General features: G+C 49.9%; 1 protein-coding gene across 1 annotated transcript in view; it reads right to left on the bottom strand.

Annotated features, from left to right (window-relative positions):
• The window catches only part of RHPN2 (rhophilin, Rho GTPase binding protein 2), a 35195-nt gene extending 18230 nt beyond the window's left edge, over positions 1-16965 (bottom strand). The window contains exons 1-3 of the mRNA XM_012647040.1: positions 16843-16965; positions 8019-8147; positions 5066-5141 (exon numbers count right to left, since the gene is read on the bottom strand). Coding sequence (XP_012502494.1) covers positions 5066-5141; positions 8019-8147; positions 16843-16871 — 234 coding nt within the window. The 5' untranslated portion in view covers positions 16872-16965. The remainder of the gene's footprint in view (positions 1-5065; positions 5142-8018; positions 8148-16842) is intronic.
• Positions 16966-17199: the final 234 nt, after the last annotated feature.

The raw sequence follows: 17199 nt of genomic DNA, 5'->3' as shown, positions 1-17199 counted from the left end.
GGCTCAAGTGATCCTCCTCCCTCAGCCTCCCAAACAGCTAGGGCTGGCTGGGCGCGGTGGCTCATGCCTGTAATCCTAGCACTCTGGGAGGCCGACGCGGGCGGATCATTTGAGCTCAGGAGTTTGAGACCAGCCTGAGCAAGAGCGAGACCCCGTCTCTACTAAAAATAGAAAGAAATTAATCGGACAACTAAAACTATATAGAAAAAATTAGCTGGGCATGGTGGTGCATGCCTGTAGTCCCAGCTACCTGGGAGGCTGAGGCAGTAGGATCACTTGAGCCCAGGAGTTTGAGGTTGCTGTGAGCCAGTCTAACGCTAGGGCACTCACTCTAGCCAGGCCAACAGAGTGAGACTCTGTCTCAAAAAAAGAAAAAAGAGAAAAGAAAAAAAACCAGCTAGGGCTACAGGCACATGCCACCATGTCTGGCTAAATTTTTTTTAATAGAGAGCTGAGGTCTTCATATGTTGTCCAGGCTGGTTTCGAACACTTGGCCTCAAGTGATCCTCCCAAACTGCTGGGATTACAGATGTGAGCCAGCTGATTTGGTCATTTTTAAAAGAACTTTTCCTTTTGTTTTATGATGCCGTCAAGAGATTTTCTTCGTGACTTTACTTAAACTGCTGATGTTTAGAACTGGCTCCTCTACCAACACAATGGCCATCTGTAAAACTTGAAATGGTTTTCAAATGCTCTTGTGCTATTAGCGACATTAAGGTGAGGATGGTCACAAGGACAAAGTTCATCTGGGCCTCCCCGCTGACCTCCCCTTCCCCGCCGACCTCCCCGACCTCCCCGAGAGAGCAGCGTAAGGGGCCACTGTTGAGCAGATGCTCAAGGATGAGGGCTGCATCCTTCCCACTGCACCACGTCCTGCCAACCTCTACTTCGGATACTGGCAAAAACTCTTATAAGGGGAGAAATCACACTTAAAATAAGAAGTTAAAATGGAAACCTATGTTCACCTCATAAAAGTCAGAGAGGACTTTGAGAAAATTCTAAATGTATTCCTGATTTTGAAACTTAGTAAATTAGGCTAGATTAAAAGTACTTAGTAGGATAAAAAATATCTAGCTGAAACCCTCCAGAAGCATCAGGGACAAAATGAGGATTTCTGCCAATATTCCTATTACTTATTAGCCTAAATCTGCAAGTTCTGTAGCCAACAAATTAAGAAAAATAAGATACACACATTATGAGAAAGAATCAAAATAATATTTTCTAACAAAATAACATGTTTATAAACCCCAAAAATATCAACTGAAACATTACTCGACCAATAAGAATTCAATAAAGTGGCCAAAAAGTTAACATATAATAGTCAATAGTAAAAAAAAAAGTCCATAGTGTTCCTTTCTTACACAAGCAGCAACCAATTAGAAAAATGTAACAGAAACAAAACCTTTCACAACAGCAACAAAGTACAACATTCCTAGGGGTAAAATGGATTTAATGAAGCAGACGACTATTAAACTTTACTGAAGGACATACATTATTTCATTCTTTCTTTCATTTATTCATTAAATCATTTTTTAACAGGACAGACGTGGTCCTCGCCCCCATAAAACTTGCTGTTAGTTGACCTGGGCAACTGAAAGTATTATATTTGCAGATAAAAAGAGGCAGTTTTGTTTGAATCTATGAATCTATTTCAATCAAACTCAAGAGTACTATTGGGGGGGATGATCTTGACAAAACATGGAAGCAAAAACATGGGGAAAAAAGCCAAAAAAGTTTGGAAAACATGGTAATACAAAGGAGGCTTGTTCTACTTGGTGTTAAAACACACAGGGATAAATGGGGAGAAACGGCCAGACAAGAGAACCAGGTATGGATCAGAAACAGACTTAAGCAGATGTGAGAATCATGTAAATTACAAAAGCCATCATTCCTTACAAGTGGTAAAAGAATAGTATATCCATCAGGTCTAGGTAGGAAGGAGGTGCACACAGTGTGACTGATATGCGTCTAAAGAAGGGACTATTACGGGACAGAAACAAGCGTCTCAAAAAGGAGGAAGGTAAAAATAAACACACGAGAATATATTTAACCCCAATACTGATCAGAGAAATGCAAACTATAATAAGATATCATTTTTGCTGGATTTCATGGAAATCAAAAAGATATTTTTAAAAATCAAAATGATTATAGCGTAAATAAAGGTTGAGGAAGATAAGAAGTCACACATAGTCGGTAGGACTCTTAAGGCAAGACCACTTCTGGTGGGTAATGAGGTGATATGTTCTTGTTGACCCGACAAATCCACATCTGGAAATTTATCCAAGGGGACTATTCAGGTGGTGGTTCTCGCCTGTAATCCCAGCACTTTGGGAGGCTGAGGCAGGAGGATGGCTTGAGTCCAAGAGTTCAAGGCTGTAGTGGCTGTGGCGGAGCCACTGCACTCCAGCCTGGGTGACAAAGCGAGACCCTGTCTCTGAGAAAACCCAAAGGGTATATTCAGCAACGTGTGCAAAGATGCTCAACGGGGAGCTGTTGACAACAGCAAGCATCTGGAAGCTTCCTAAAGAATGAAAATGAAAGATGGCTTGCTTAGTGCCTGCTATCGGCAGACACCATGACAAGCCCTTACTGGATAATATATCTCGTCCGACCTTCCCTCGCGGCACCCTCACGCGGCAGGGTCCCGATTGGAGGAAGAGACCAGAGTGTCCAAGATTAAGTACTGAGCAAGCTGTATAGCTCGGTGGGGAAGGATCTCTACATGTCTTGGTATTTTCCGAATGTTCTGCAATAATGTTCTTAATCAGAAAAATAAATAAATAGCCCAGGACTTTGGTGTGAGCTAGGCTAATGCCACGGCGCTCTAGCCCCGGCGACAGAGCGAGACTCTTGTCTCCAAAAATAAAATAAAATAAATAAAATAAAATTGAATTGCCCTAATTATGAGTGCTGAACCACTTCTGTGATATCTGTGTTTCTGTCAAGCATAAATGTGGACGGGGAAAACACAGAAAGCCTCCCACACATTCTCGTTTTTGTATGACTGACGTTTGTAGCGTCCCTTTTAGGCTAAAATGACATGGTTGGAAGCCTCAGCTGAATAGCAGCTGGCCGTGCCCACAACATGTGATTTTTTTTTTTTCACTCGCTTTAATGTGGAATTCAGCACATGACCTAATTGGACCCTTAGAGATGCCTATAAAATTCCTAAGTTTCTCCAAGAGAGTGTCCCTTTTAAGTGCCCACATTCTTGTAGCGCTGGCACCAAGCAACAGACAGACTAACTCTTAAAGAAACTCTTCTGCAAAAGCAACCAGAGACATTTCCACAGACACATGGATGATTCTGAGCACCACAGACCTGCGGCACGTAACATCTACGCGTTCTGCCAACGCTGGCGGAAAGCTGCTACTCCTCAGTTGTTTCCCACCCAGAAAACCCACTTTACGGTACGCCCAAGTCCCAAAACACTCCCGGCTTCCCTTCTCCAACTCCCAAACACACCCCAGACTCAGGGGCCAGGATCTGAATTTAAACAAGGATTCGGTCAAAAAGGCCCGACTGTAACCTAAACATTTGTAACCCCATAATATGCTGGAAAATGAATGAATGCGTGAATGAATGACTAAAAAGGCCCGACTCAGGTCAGGCAGCTCACAGTCTCTGAGAACAAAGGTCAAGGGCAGAAGCTTCCAAAATATAAACTGATTGCTTTTAAAAGGAGTGATCAAATGCCATGTGATAATTTTTTCTTTTCTAAACAAAAAGTAGTCTAAGATGAGTCAACTAACAGGGTTACTATGGAAAGAAAAATAACTCTTTTTCGTGATGCTGGATTAATTCCTAGAACTCACGCCTGTGCGGGGCAGCTCAGAGATGGGCACCACCTTCCACCTTATCCTCTTTCTCCTCCTAGATAAAAGTTGGAAGTGAGTCATTGAAACTCAAACTGACGAGTGGGGGAGGAGAGAAAGAGGAGGAAATTCCAAGCACAGAACGGTCTCCTGGCCCTGGCCTGGGGGCGCAGCCTCTGCTGTGTGCACCATCGAAGCCCCTCCCCCAAGCCCCACCTGGAGCCCCCGTTGACCTCTAGGCCCCATGGCAGGGCTCGTGGCATCTCCAGCACCCAGCACAGTGCCAGGCACTGGTGGGTCTATAAGCATCTGCTCAATGAGAGCGGAGCCCAATTTGGCGGGGCGATGCAGGGAGGAACAAACCAAAAACTGTAAGAGTTAATTCAAAGATTTAAGGGTAGTAGGAGACCGAGGGGGGAGGATCACTTGAGCTCAGGAGTTTGAGACCAGCCTGAGCAAGAGCAAGATCCCGTCTCTACTAAAAATAGAAAAAATTAGCCGGGCATGGTGGCGCGTGCCTGTAATCCCAGCTACTCAGGAGGCTGAGACAGGAGGATCGCTTGAGCCCAGGAGCTTGAGGTTGCAGTGCGCTATGGTGATGCCACTGCACTCGAGCCCACGCGAGAGAGCAAGACCCTGTCTCAAAAAAAAAAAACAACAGTATTTAAAGGTAGAGAATTGACATCTTTTGATTTACTCTGAAATAAGATGGATTAATAGATAGACACGGGGATGCTTAGATGGACAGACGTGATAAAGCAGTTGTAGTAAAATGTTATGGGTAGAATCTAGGTAGTAGTAAGTATACAGTCCACTGTAAATTTCTTACAATTTTTGGATACATTTGGAAATGTATATAATAAAATATTGGGGAAAAAACTTTAGCTATTCTTTAAAAAACATGGCCTCAATTGGTCACACAATTTAGGACAAATGATACTAAAATAAGACACAATTTTTAGATTCCGTAGCACATCCACTACGGACCCTCTTTGACTCGGTCTCCCCCAGGAGGCCAGACTGGGTTTCCAACCCACCCTTTCCAGGAAAACACTTCAAAAGTCACCAAAAACTACAGCGAGTACATGGGACGAATAAGTACACAAATTCTCTGTGTAGCCGGCCAAGAGGGGTCTTGGGGTCACCCTGCAGACATCAACCGACTGTCGGTCTGTTGAGCCTGAGGCCCCCGAGCGGGACACACCATTTCTGTATCTCCATCGCGTCCAGCGCCCGCTGCTGCGATTTACCTTAAGGACGACCGAAAAGTCGACATCTTTCGTTTCCTTCAGGCCAAGAGGAATCAGGGGCATTGCAAATGCCTCCCTGTAAGGAACACAACGAGGTACGTGAGCACCTTCCACCAGGGCGCTTTGCCCCCCGCAGCCCGGCGCGGGTCCCACCCGCTCCCCGTGCCCGTCCTACACGCACCTGGCTGGCGGGTTCATTTCCACAGGGTCACGCCTCTCCCTCTGCTCTAAAACCCACCCTGGACCACTCAGCCAAAGATGCCAGGCCCCTGTCACCTCCACCCCAGTCTGTCCCTCCAGTCTCAACGCTTCCTTCAGCAACTGTCCTGAGCACCTATCACGTGCCAGGGTCTGTGCCTGGCGCGCTCAGGGCTCCTACCCGGGCACACACTGGGCCTCTGCCGTCAGCCCCGGCCCCACCCTCCTCCTCCTCCTCTTCCTGTCCTCCCCGCAGGGGGGCCCACCTCTCCCGTAGCTGTCCAACACACCCACACTCACGACCCTGGTCTCAAAGGGGCCTGGTCCTTTTTTTTTTTTTTTTTTAATGAGACAGAGTCTCACTGTGTTGCCCGGGCTAGCGTGCCGTGGCGTCATCCTAGCTCACAGCAACCTCCAACTCCTGGGCTCAAGCGATCCTCCTGCCTCAGCCTCCCGAGTAGCTGGGGCTACAGGCATGCGCCACCATGCCCGGCTAGTTTTTTCTATATATTTTTAGTTGTCCAATTAATTTCTTTCTATTTTTAGTAGAGATGGGGTCTCGCTCTTGCTCAAGCTGGTCTCGAACTCCTGAGCTCAAACAATCCGCCCGCCTCGGCCTCCCAGAGAGCTAGGATTACAGGCATGAGCCACCGCGTGCCGGGGCCTGGTCCTTTGGGGCGTGTCAGTCTAGGTGTCCCATCACTTGAACAAGAAATGCCTTGAGGACAGGGGCCCCCATCTGACACCTAAGTACCCCAGGCTCCCAGCCTGAAGTCAAGACAGCCACTTCCCCTCCACCTCCTCTCCCCTCGCTGACCACTCAGCAACCCACAGGTCGCCCTGGGAGTGTTCCCCAAGCTGCATTCCTAGGGGCAGGGCCAGCAGGAAGTGAACGAGGCTCAGACTGTGTTTTGCAAATAGGGATTTAGCTCCCTGACCTGTAACAGGAGACCTCCTTGGGCTGCTCAGCCCAGCCCAGACAGAAGGTCAGGAAGGCTGGGCAGGGTGAGTGGAGGACGTGGCTGGAAGTTGAAACTGCCTCTGTGGTACGGCTATGCTTAAAGCAGGTGGGACCCAACCCGGGTGCACGGCTTCCCCAAAGCCCTCGGGGAAAGCCGGACCTCGGTGGAAGGACATGAGGGTGGGCTGGGCTTCAGTCCCCCAGACCCCACCACCCTCCTGTCCTCGTGCCACACAGGGCTGGAGGCAAGGTCTGCTCTTCCTGGGACTAACCAGGCAACAAGAAGGAGCAGTGAGTGTCCTGAGGCCCTGCACCGGGGCACCCCACCCAACGTGGCACTAACATGACTCTCCAGGTGACCTCAGGCCTCCCTGAGTTTTCTCATCTGCACAACAAGATCATTTCTTTCCTGCCTACCTCAAAAAGTGTCTGAAGATCAGCTGTGCTAAGGAAGAAATGAAATACTTTAAACATAGAGCAGAGAACCTGAATGCGAGGTGTCATGTTGACTCTGCCCATCCCTCTCCCCTCCTCCCAGTGGCACAGGGGTGTGCCTGGCCACCCTAGAGCCACGGTGACCACACTGGAGGCCACAAGTGCATGGCTCTGCGGGGAGCCCCCCAATGGACTCCCCTGCTCTTCAGCACAGCAAATGCAAGTATGAAACATCCTATGTTTATGACCGAAGTTTGGCCCTGCCTTGCCTCCTCGAGGAACTTAGAACTTTGGGGCAAAACACTAGAACTGAACACGGGAGTATAGTCTGGGAGGACCTTCCCTTTGTCGCCACTCTGACCAGGTGTTCAAAACCACACCAGGAGCCTGCGAGGGAGCCGGCCACAGGACATCGCCAGTGGAGGTTTCAGGCACTAAAGCTTTCCCCGCGGCTCTAGGAGACGCCCAGGTGCTGTGCGGAGGATCATAATCAGAAAACGCACACTCCAAAGGGGACCCAAAGTTCCCACGTGTCTTCCTCCTGTTAATCCCAGTGCTGTTTTCCAACTGAGTTTCCTCTGGGGCCCACCTGTTTTTCAAGAAATCTCACGTCCCCACACACAAAAAGCACGTAAACCCTTCTTTCGAGCCTCTCAAAATTATTCCTTCTAAAAGGTGGGCATTTCTTTCGCAGGCGGCTCGCTCGGGCAGGGGACTGTCTGAGCTTTTCTGAAGGCCACGTGTCAATATTCCACCGCCCACAGCCACTCCCGAAGGAATGCTGGCGAATTAGAACATTCGTTTCTCGAATGTGCAACGGGATATACTTCTAAAGTGGCTCCGCTGCACCCTCTGCTCAGGGAAGTGACATGGGTCCCATTCTCCCTGTCAAGGTGGTTTATACCTTTTGCATGCCATCCACGGAGGGACCAGCGGCAGGCCCTGGGAGGGAAGAAGGCAGGGACACTGGGCCCCACCTGGCAGGTCAGCTTTCACAGCTATCCACAGAAGCTTCCAGAGTGTCTTTATGGCAGAGCCACCACCCCAGCCTATGTGAGAGATGCCATCTACCTACCGGGACCCAGACGCTCAGCTCTTCCATAGAGCCACGTCCTGAGAGGTCTTTGGACAAATGCATTTTTGCCCAGCACTCCAGGTATTTCCCAGCAAACCCCAGGGGTGCATCCCTTCAGCTCTAGCACCTTGCCCAACCCCACACCTGATCATTCTCGCCCTCCCCCAGTGGGGGCTGGCATGCCCCCCATCTGTAACTCCCACCGGGCCTCTCTCTGCAGCACCCCTGAGGCAGGGACGCCCTCAGGCTTAGCGGTGTTTGGAAGAAGTATCGCTCCCACTTACTCCGTGCTCTGATAGACTCCCACCGAGATGTTCAGCCCCTCCAGCTCTTCCTTGAGCATCTGCAGGTCCGAGTTGACAAAGCTCAGCTCCAGCCGCACCTGCTCCCGCACCTTCTGGTTCGTGGCTACTCTGTTCAAAGAGAGGAGGGAGAGAAGTGCCTTCAGCCAAGCATCCCAGCTTCTGGGTGAGCAGACCCGGCCCCCAAGCCCTGCAGGGGAGCTCGGGGGACTGCCTGCAGATGAGTACCAGGTGTGACCAGGTAAGAGACTGATCACCTGCCCCACCGTGATCCACACCTGCCAGCAAACAGACTTGGGGACGTAGCCAACGACATTGTGAGCCGCCGGACGTTAACCCCAAGACATCCCTGCAAAAAGTTAGCCTTAAGAAAAGAAGACGGCTCCCAGTCACTCCCTAAAAGGCCATAAATCATCCCCTTAAAAAGAAATAGATGAGAAAATAGAGGAAGAGGTAAGGCTTCGACATTCATTCTGTGAAGCTAGCATTAACCTGACCTCAACCAGAGAAAAACATTACAAGAAAACAAAACAATAGACTATATCTTTCATGAATATATACGCAAAAATCCTCAACAACTAGCAACCCAAACCTAGCAGCATACAAAAAGGACTATACATCATGACCAAGTGGGATTTATCCCAGGAATGCAAGGTTGGTTTGACTTGTGAAAATCAATTAATGTAACACAGTATGTTAATAAAGGATAAAAAAAACACATCGTGGCCTCAATTTATATGGAATTGCAAAGGACTTAGAAGAGCCAAAACGATTTCAAAAAAGAACAAAGTTGGAAGACTTATGCTATTTGATTTAAAAACTTACCAGAAAGCCGCAGTAACCAAGACAGTGTGGTACTGGCATAAGGATAGGCAGTGAATTAGAATAGAGTACAGAAATAAGTCTTTACATTTACGGTCAAGTGACTTTGACCAAAGTGTCAAAATAGTTCAAGGGGAAAAGACAGTCTTTTCAATATACGGTGCTGCCAAATGATGACACCCTACTAACTGAGCAGTCAGAAGTTGGTCCTTTGGTTGCATATGATGCAGTAATTGTTTTAAAAAAAATAAAAACAAAAATAAATGGTGCTGAAGCAATTGGACATGCAGAGATACGTCAGGGTCCCCAAGACCACCCCAGCTTCAGTGATTCACTAGGACTCGCAAAACTCATGGCTACAGTTGATTACAGCAAAAGGACACAAAGTAAAATCAGCAAAGGGAAAAAGCACATGGGTGAAATTTGGAAGAACCAGGCGTAGGCTTCTAGGAGTCCTCTCCCAGTGGAGCCACACAGCTGTGTTTTATTCCTCCAGCAGTGATTTGTGACAATGCGTGCCAAGTGCCATCTGCCAGGGAAGACTATTAGAGACGCAGTGCCGAGTGTTTTTACTGGGGGGCTGTCAGGTAAGCACCTCTGCCTAGCATGTCCCAAAACTCCAAATTTCCAGAAGGCAGGCAGGCGGTTCAGTATAAACCACACCACTTGTACAAACAGTTTAGGCACAGTGAGTCACTCTCATCAGTCTGGGAATGGTGGGATATCTTCTAAAATCTAAGTTTCCAGACACCAGCCGAAGGCCAATCTTGCAAGCAGGCCTTTCTAAGGATAGCAGTCTTAGTCCTGCTATGTGAAATTAACCTCAATTTAAATCTCATACTGTACACGCACATCAACTCAAAATGGCTCACAGACCGCAACATAGCAATGTTAGAGTTATACCTCTAGGACTTCCAGAAGAAAATACAGGAGAAAATCTTCATGACCTTCATGACAGCGTCTTGCTCTGTCACCTGGGCTAGAGTGCCATGGCATCAGCCTAGCTCACAGCAACCTCAAACTCCTGGGCTCGAGCGATCCTCCTGCCTCAGCCTCCTGAGTAGCTGGGACTACAGGCGTGCGCCACCATGCTTGGCTAATTTTTTCTATTTTTAGTAGAGACAGGGTCTCACTCTTGCTTGGACTGGTCTTGAACTCCTGACCTCAAGTGATCCTCCGGCCTCGGCCTCCGAGAGTGCTAGGATTACAGGTGTGAGTCACCGCGCCCGGCCTCCATTCTACTCTAATAACTTCAAACAATGGTACAACTCTCCAATTCTCTGATAATCAGACACCAACTGGGTGTCCGACAATTCAACTCTGACACCAACTCCTGGAGTTAGCACAGACCCCACAGGTTGAGGGCTGCTCAGTCCCACAAGCCTGTCCCCATTCAGGCACAGTCACGGGTCCCAGGGAAGGGGCATACCTGTACTTCTGACTTTCCAGCTGTAAACAGGAGGTTGAACTCAATCTCCAGCCTCTCCCCCATCTCTGGAGGTGGGAGGAGGGGAAGCAGGAAGGGAGGAGCTGAGAGTCCCAATCCTCTAATCATTGCTTGGTCTTTCTGAGAACAGCACCCATCCTAAAGCCCCTCTCCCAAGCGTCATTTCATTAGCATACAAAAGATACCCTTATCATGCAAGAGGCTCCATGGGTTTTAGAAGCTCTGTGCCAGGAACGCAGGAACAGGACAAAAGACCAAATATTTATTTTTTATTATACCACGGCCGCCCATGAATTGATTTCATTATACACCCTGTGTAACAATCTGTAGCCTGTAAAACCTGTGCTACCGTGATGTTACTGAGAACATAACTGCTTCAGCTGCTGGCAATGTCCACGAGGATCCAGGGAAGAAAATTCTCCGAACCCTCAGTACTGGGAACAGGTTCACTTTGTGGCAATGGCTTCCATTTCACTAAAAAGTATACAACGTGTTCCAGATCAAACTCCCTTCCTCCTACTGCCTGCCAGGAAGCTCAGAGACAAACTGAGACTCACATCTGATAAAGTATACAGGCCAGGACACTGTGGCATGTACTAACCTTACCTGCAGATCATTTTCCCTTCCTCCTACTGCCTGCCAGGAAGCTCAGAGACAAACTGAGACTCACATCTGATAAAGTATACAGGCCAGGACACTGTGGCATGTACTAACCTTACCTGCAGATCATTTTCCCTTCCTCCTACTGCCTGCCAGGAAGCTCAGAGACAAACTGAGACTCACATCTGACAAAGTACACAGGCCAGGACGCGGTGGCATATACTAGCCTGACCTGCAGATAAATCTCCCTTCTCTTTGCTCCCATCCTCATTTCGCCATTCACTCCCGCTTCAATCTTACATGTACCAAGCATGTTAAGGGCCTCAGATCCATTTTGGAATGAGGAAAGATAGACAATTATAACTCCTGGAGGAGAAGACTTTTATTTCTTTGTACTTCTCCAAGAACAAGACATGGTCCTTTCCACATCATGGGGGCTCAACAAATCCCACTTCACAGAAGAACAAACGGCAGAATGAAGATGACTCTCTCTGGGCAGTGGGGAGCTGAATGGTTCTTGCCAGCAGAGTGGGTCCAATCGAAATATACCAATTGGGGCCCTAAGACCCCCCACCCACCCAAATCCCTGCAGAGTCTCCAAACAATGCCAACTCTTCATTTTTCCATCTTTATAGATGAATTTCCCATGTCACCCCCCTCCCAGCTTGGCAACGATTTTTGATTTAACATTTGCCACGAATCAACGAGCACTTTGGATGTGGACCTCTTTGTGTGGGTCACTCTGAGAAACGCTGGCAGCCCGGCGGGGTCTGGGGGCTGGTTTCTATTATACAGTGCTGACCTTCATTCAGGGGCAGCCATGGTTCAGAAACCCACCCCAGAGTTTGAGCAGGTAAGGAGTTTTGACTCATGCGTCGGTGGAAGGGGGTTTCTCAAACAAGGAATGCCAATTCAAGATGGCGGGTGTACCCAACTATTCCTGGGCCCAGGCTGGGACAACAGACAAAAATGGAACCAACTGGCCCAAATTAGAGGCTAAAGCTGGAGCCCTGGTTGCCCATACTGCTGCTCTGTACCCAGGCTGGCCTTCTGGATGAAAACAAATGATTTTTATGTGCCTTTTCAGAAGAACGTAGCCCCTTTCAGCTTTTGCTTGGGTGTACACCTCCTCTGAGGGCCCCGTGGTCTAGTCACTGACGTCACTGCCAAAAGAGAACGTGAGGCAGCCCAGGATGAGGCAGAAAGTGTATCAGCCCTGTCCTACCCAGAGTCTTTCTGCTCAGGTCCTCCGTGGCCTCCCTCTGGCCTGGCCACCAAGAGAAGGCCACTCCCTTGGGTTTTCATGAAGAGCATGCACACTCTAAGAGGCAGGAATGAGACGGTGTCCCACTCGCTCTCTGAGTGATCCAACCGCCAGGTGTGAACAGGGGAAGGCAGGCCACAGCCAACTATTTCCTGACCACTGACCACGTCCACGTCTGCGCGAGTTGGAGCCTCTGAGACCTTTTCCACCAAACAAATCGGCTACGTGACAACAGCTTCTCTGCCCCAAGTCTAAAACTTCTTTAATGCCCCCTGTTTTGTCTTAAAGATACTTGTAAATTTTGCATTCGGTCACCATTTGTTTGCGTGTAATTTCTTTTCCTCCCAAGTCTTTTAATAAAATTGTCCCTCCAGGAACAGGTACCACTTTGACCCAGTGGCTTGCACGGCTCCAGAGACCTTATTAGAGCAGTTTAGCCTTAGTGCATCTGGCTCCAAATCCCACTCTGCCGGGGACTGGGGGTGCTGCAGTGAGGACTAGCTCACGCCCTCGGTGCCACCCGGCCGAGGCGGCAGACCAGCCAGACCAGCAGGACGTGTGCCCCCAGCCCATGTCTCGGTGTAGGAGGACAGGCCTCAGAGTTGGTGCCGCCCAAAGGCTATGGGGGGCTCGCACACTTCACTGCACGGACACACACCAGCCCCCTCCGAACTGGCGCCGTGGGCAGTCATTAACCCCAAGTCACTCTCGTTACGACTGAGGCCACCCCAGGTCACTACTGGCCTAGAATTCATGACCCTCTGCTCCAGAGGTCATAAACTAGACTGGAGAGGCCAGTGGGACTTGTTCACTTGGCTCTCAGGATGTTATATTTTTCACCCTCAAACTAGTTGCCAATGTTTAAAAATTCGACAATCGAAAGTTTTTTTTTTAATTCTCCAGCTTCCAGAGGGGTAGAGGGGTGGGAGGAAAGATCTGTGGACTCTGGCCCTGCGCCCCATGGGGCAAACCGCAGCTGCCCCTCCGGAGAGGGCATAAGCTCTGAACTTTATCGCAGTCCTCACCCCTCCCTATTGTGACAGCACTGATTCCTGCCCCATGACTCACTTCCAGGCCCACCTGACCCTGTGAGCCTCAGAGCGGGCCACTTCTGATCCAGCCCAACAAGTTATCAGTATAAGAGCGGAGCCTGAAGCCGTCGTTCAAAGAACTAGTTAGTGAAAACTAGTTAAACCTAGGCAACTTGCTTTAAATTTCACAAAGACCATCCCAGTTTCAGAGAAACATAATATCCCATTTCTACCCCAGCTTTTCTCAAGGGAGGGAAGGGAGGGGGAGAAGAGAAGGAATATTGTCTTTGCTTAGCGTAAACGAGCACATTTAAAATACCTGATACCTTCCTAATCAAGCTCCAGGAAGCTCGCGGACTCGCGGCTGATACGAATCCAGCACGGGGAGGAAGCACAAACCCGGCTCCTCACGGTGCCTGCCCAGCCACGACGCCCTCGGCCAGCGCCGGTGAAGGCTGGGGCCCTCGCTTCCGTCTCTGCATTTCTGGGGACATTTTCCCAAACGGACCCCTGCCCCCGTTCCCACTGTTCTGCCTTCATCGGGGGCTGCGGTGGGAACCCGGGAACCAGATGGCCGACCAAAGGACAGCGGGGCCCAGTGCGTGACCGAAACTACCTACTGCCCGCAGGGACAGCTATGCAATCGGTTGCCCAGGGACACCGCGGGGCCAGCGCTGGGCTTGGCAAAGTGCCCTATTTGTTTTCGGGAAACCGTTGGTGCCGATTGAGTCAGATTAATAAATACCTACAGGGTTTCCTCTGACAACGTTCTCCAGAGAGGGGCACTTTGAACCCTTAGGTCACTGTGGGAATCATTAACATTCCCACCCACCCCCACCCCTGCCCGCTCAACAATGAGCTTGAGCCGGCTCGGGCCTCAGAGACCACGCTTGCTGGTCCACAGAATGGGACACACAAAGCTGCCCCAGTTCCTGCCTGAGAAACTCCAAGTGCCCTGGTCAGAGGCCTCCCTGGCCACCCTGTCCCCGAGGCCGTGCCACCCTGAGCCAACATCTACCACGTTTTTGTTTCATCATGCCCTAGAAAACACCGCTTGCTGACGTGATCTGATTTGTTTACTTGTATATTAACCTTCCCACCCTGCAATAAGAAATTAAGCCTCATGACAGCAGGGCCTTGTCTAAACTGGGTGTAGCCTCGTCCCCTGCACCTCAAATACCGCCTGCCACGTAACAGGTACTCAGTGGGGGCCGGAGCAGTGGCTCACGCCCGTAATCCCAGCACTTTGGGAAACCGAGCGGGGAGGATCGCTTGAGCCCAGGAGTTCGACGTTACAGGGAGCTACGATTGCACCACTGCACTCTGGCCTGGGCGACACAGCGAGACCTCGTCTCTAAAAAAGTTTAAAAAACAGAAAGAGGTGCTCCCTGAACAGGCACACCCATGGTGGCCCCCTCCCGGAAAGCCCCCAGCACCAGGGCTGCCCGCCTGCCCCTCGGCCACAAAGCTGACCTGTCCAAGTGTCAACCAGAAGCCACGGCTACAAGACACACCACAGCCTTCCCAGCACATGGCAGGGAGTCCCCAAATAAGAGGGCCTCCCCCAGACAGCAAAGGCCACATGCTGTGGGGTGCCAACAATTCCCAAGCTCAGACTTGTCTTAGGACAGGGCCACGGTCAGACGTTTTACAAGCCAAAACATTACAGTATTTTCCCAGTCTCCTCCAGTGACGACCTCCTTTGCACCCCGCTACAAAAGGAGCTGGAGAAGAGGCTCCCAGACACCTTCCCAGCCAGGACCTCAAGTCCTTCTCTATTCCCTGAGTAACAAAACCGACACAGGTACAGCACCGTACTTCCTGATCGAGTGGCAGGCTCAGGGGGATTGTTTATGTTATTCTTCTGCAGCTCTGTGGTATTTCACAATAAAAAATGAATAAAGGCCAGGCATGGGGGCTCACATCTGTAATCCCGGCACTTTGGGAGGCCAAGGTGGGAGGATCGCTTGAGGCCAGAAGTTTAAGACCAGCCTGGGCAACATAGCCAGACCCCATCTCTACAAAAGCATTAAATAAAAGAATTAGCTGGGCATAGTGGCACGTGCCTATGGTCCCAGCTACTTGGGAGGATGAGCCAGGAGGATCGCTTGAGCCTAGGAGTTTGAGGTTGCTGTGAGCTATGACTGCACTACTGTACTCCAGCCTGGGTGACAGAGCAAGACCCTGTCTCTTAAAAAAAATTAACAATAATAATAATAATAAAAGTATTTCATGCACTTGGTAAAAGCACATTCTAACACCGAAGGGACTAAAATGAAAAGTAAGAGTCACTTCCACTTCCCATTCCTGGTCTTGTCCCCAAGAGCTCTATTAACAGCTCCTTTCTTCTTCCTTTGGCGCATACACAAAAGCATATGTATAAATCCTTCAAACATACGCGTGTATGCAGGGCACGCTGTCCTGCACTCTTCTTTTCCCCACTTAGTATCTCAGAGATCTTTCCGAGCTCTTTCCCACGGAGCAAATACAGACCAATTCAGAAATGAACTGATCATGCTCAGAACCCGTCCTCCTGCTTCGCACATGCTCAGGGGAGCGGCCCACAGGGAGGAGCCGATTCCCACCGTTCACGCGTGTCCGTGAGCACGCAGAGAGCCTGTGGCCCCTTTTACATACGCTCGGTTCATTTGTTTTTCCCAACAATTCTCCCAAGAAGTCTCCGGGCCCCCCAAGGCCTCCAGCAGTGAAGCCACCCCATCGGGAACGCCCATGATCAACACCCCTGCAGACATGTTGGCACCCCCACCCGCACCCCCGGAATCCCTGACAGTCCCAGGAAGCTCCAAGGGACCTGCAGTTTCAAGCAGGCAGACCGGGCCCCTTCTTTGCCGGGTTTTCGGGTTGCAGGTCCCTGCAGGCACGCCACGTCTCTCCTGAGCCCCCGGGAGGCATCTGTTTCGCCCACCTGGGCAGCAGCCTGGTGACCACCTAGACTACCCCCCGCAAAAGGCAGCCTGGGGCTGTCAAGGGTCACCCCTAGAACTCTGAAGGAAGAAGAAACTCTGCACTTTTTATACAAAAGGAAGTTGGCACATTGTCGTTTGCTGCAGTTCAGGGCGTGGAGAGGGTTTATAGCTGCCCAGACACAGGTAAAGCTTCACCGAGTTCTGCTTGATAAGTAACTATTTTATCACCACGGCACAGTAACGGCTGCCCTGGAGCTGGGGCTGTACTGGCCCCTCTCCTGAGAAAGGTGGACCCTGGCAATAAGAATGCCCCCGTTTCCTCCTTTCTGCCTTCCTTTCCTTTACACGCTCAATAAACACTTACCAGGCAGTGGTTCTACACCAGGCATAGTGTTAGACAGTGCAGAAAACACAGAAGTTCCACAGAAAGCAGGGAAAACAAACACCAAGATAATAACTGGACTTCCAGTCAAGACAGCTGACTAAACTGAGGCCAGACACCCCACTGTCTGTGTCCATCCCCCCGCCCACCCCATCCTCAAAGACACGAACAGGCTGGGTAAAATATCTGCCTTGAACATGACCAAGCTCTCAGCAGGAATGAGGAGGAAACCCAAAGCTGAAACCCAGAGCCAGGTCTGGGGGGCTCGGGGATAGGCGGACAGGCCTCCTCCGGAGAGACCGGGCTCCCCGCAGCGGAGCCAGAGACACCTACTTCAGAAGGTTTTCAGCTCCGGTCCTCATCCGCACGGCTTTCAGGATCTGCTGGTTCAAGGCAGCTCTTTGATTCTGCAGTTTGCTCCGGCCGGTTTGCGCCAGCGGATTACAACCCTGAGAGAAAGTAAGAGATGCCCCTTCAGAGGTCAAACGCTCTAAAAATGACAATGTTGAACATAACAAATAAACGTTTAACTCAAATAATCTTTCTGAACATGAAAGTGACATCAATATAGAAAATGTGTAAAATATTGCAATGTATAAAGAAGAAAAGTCACTCGTAACACAGCTCGAAAGCAGCCACCGTGAACTGGTCTCTCTCCTTTCTGCCTACTTTACATGCACGCTGCTGTTA

The sequence above is a fragment of the Propithecus coquereli genome, unplaced genomic scaffold, assembly GCF_000956105.1.
Source record: "Propithecus coquereli isolate 6110/MARCELLA unplaced genomic scaffold, Pcoq_1.0 Scaffold254, whole genome shotgun sequence".
Taxonomy (NCBI): domain Eukaryota; kingdom Metazoa; phylum Chordata; class Mammalia; order Primates; family Indriidae; genus Propithecus; species Propithecus coquereli.
Note: the sequence above shows the minus strand (reverse complement) of the source record. Positions and strands in the feature narration are given on the sequence as shown.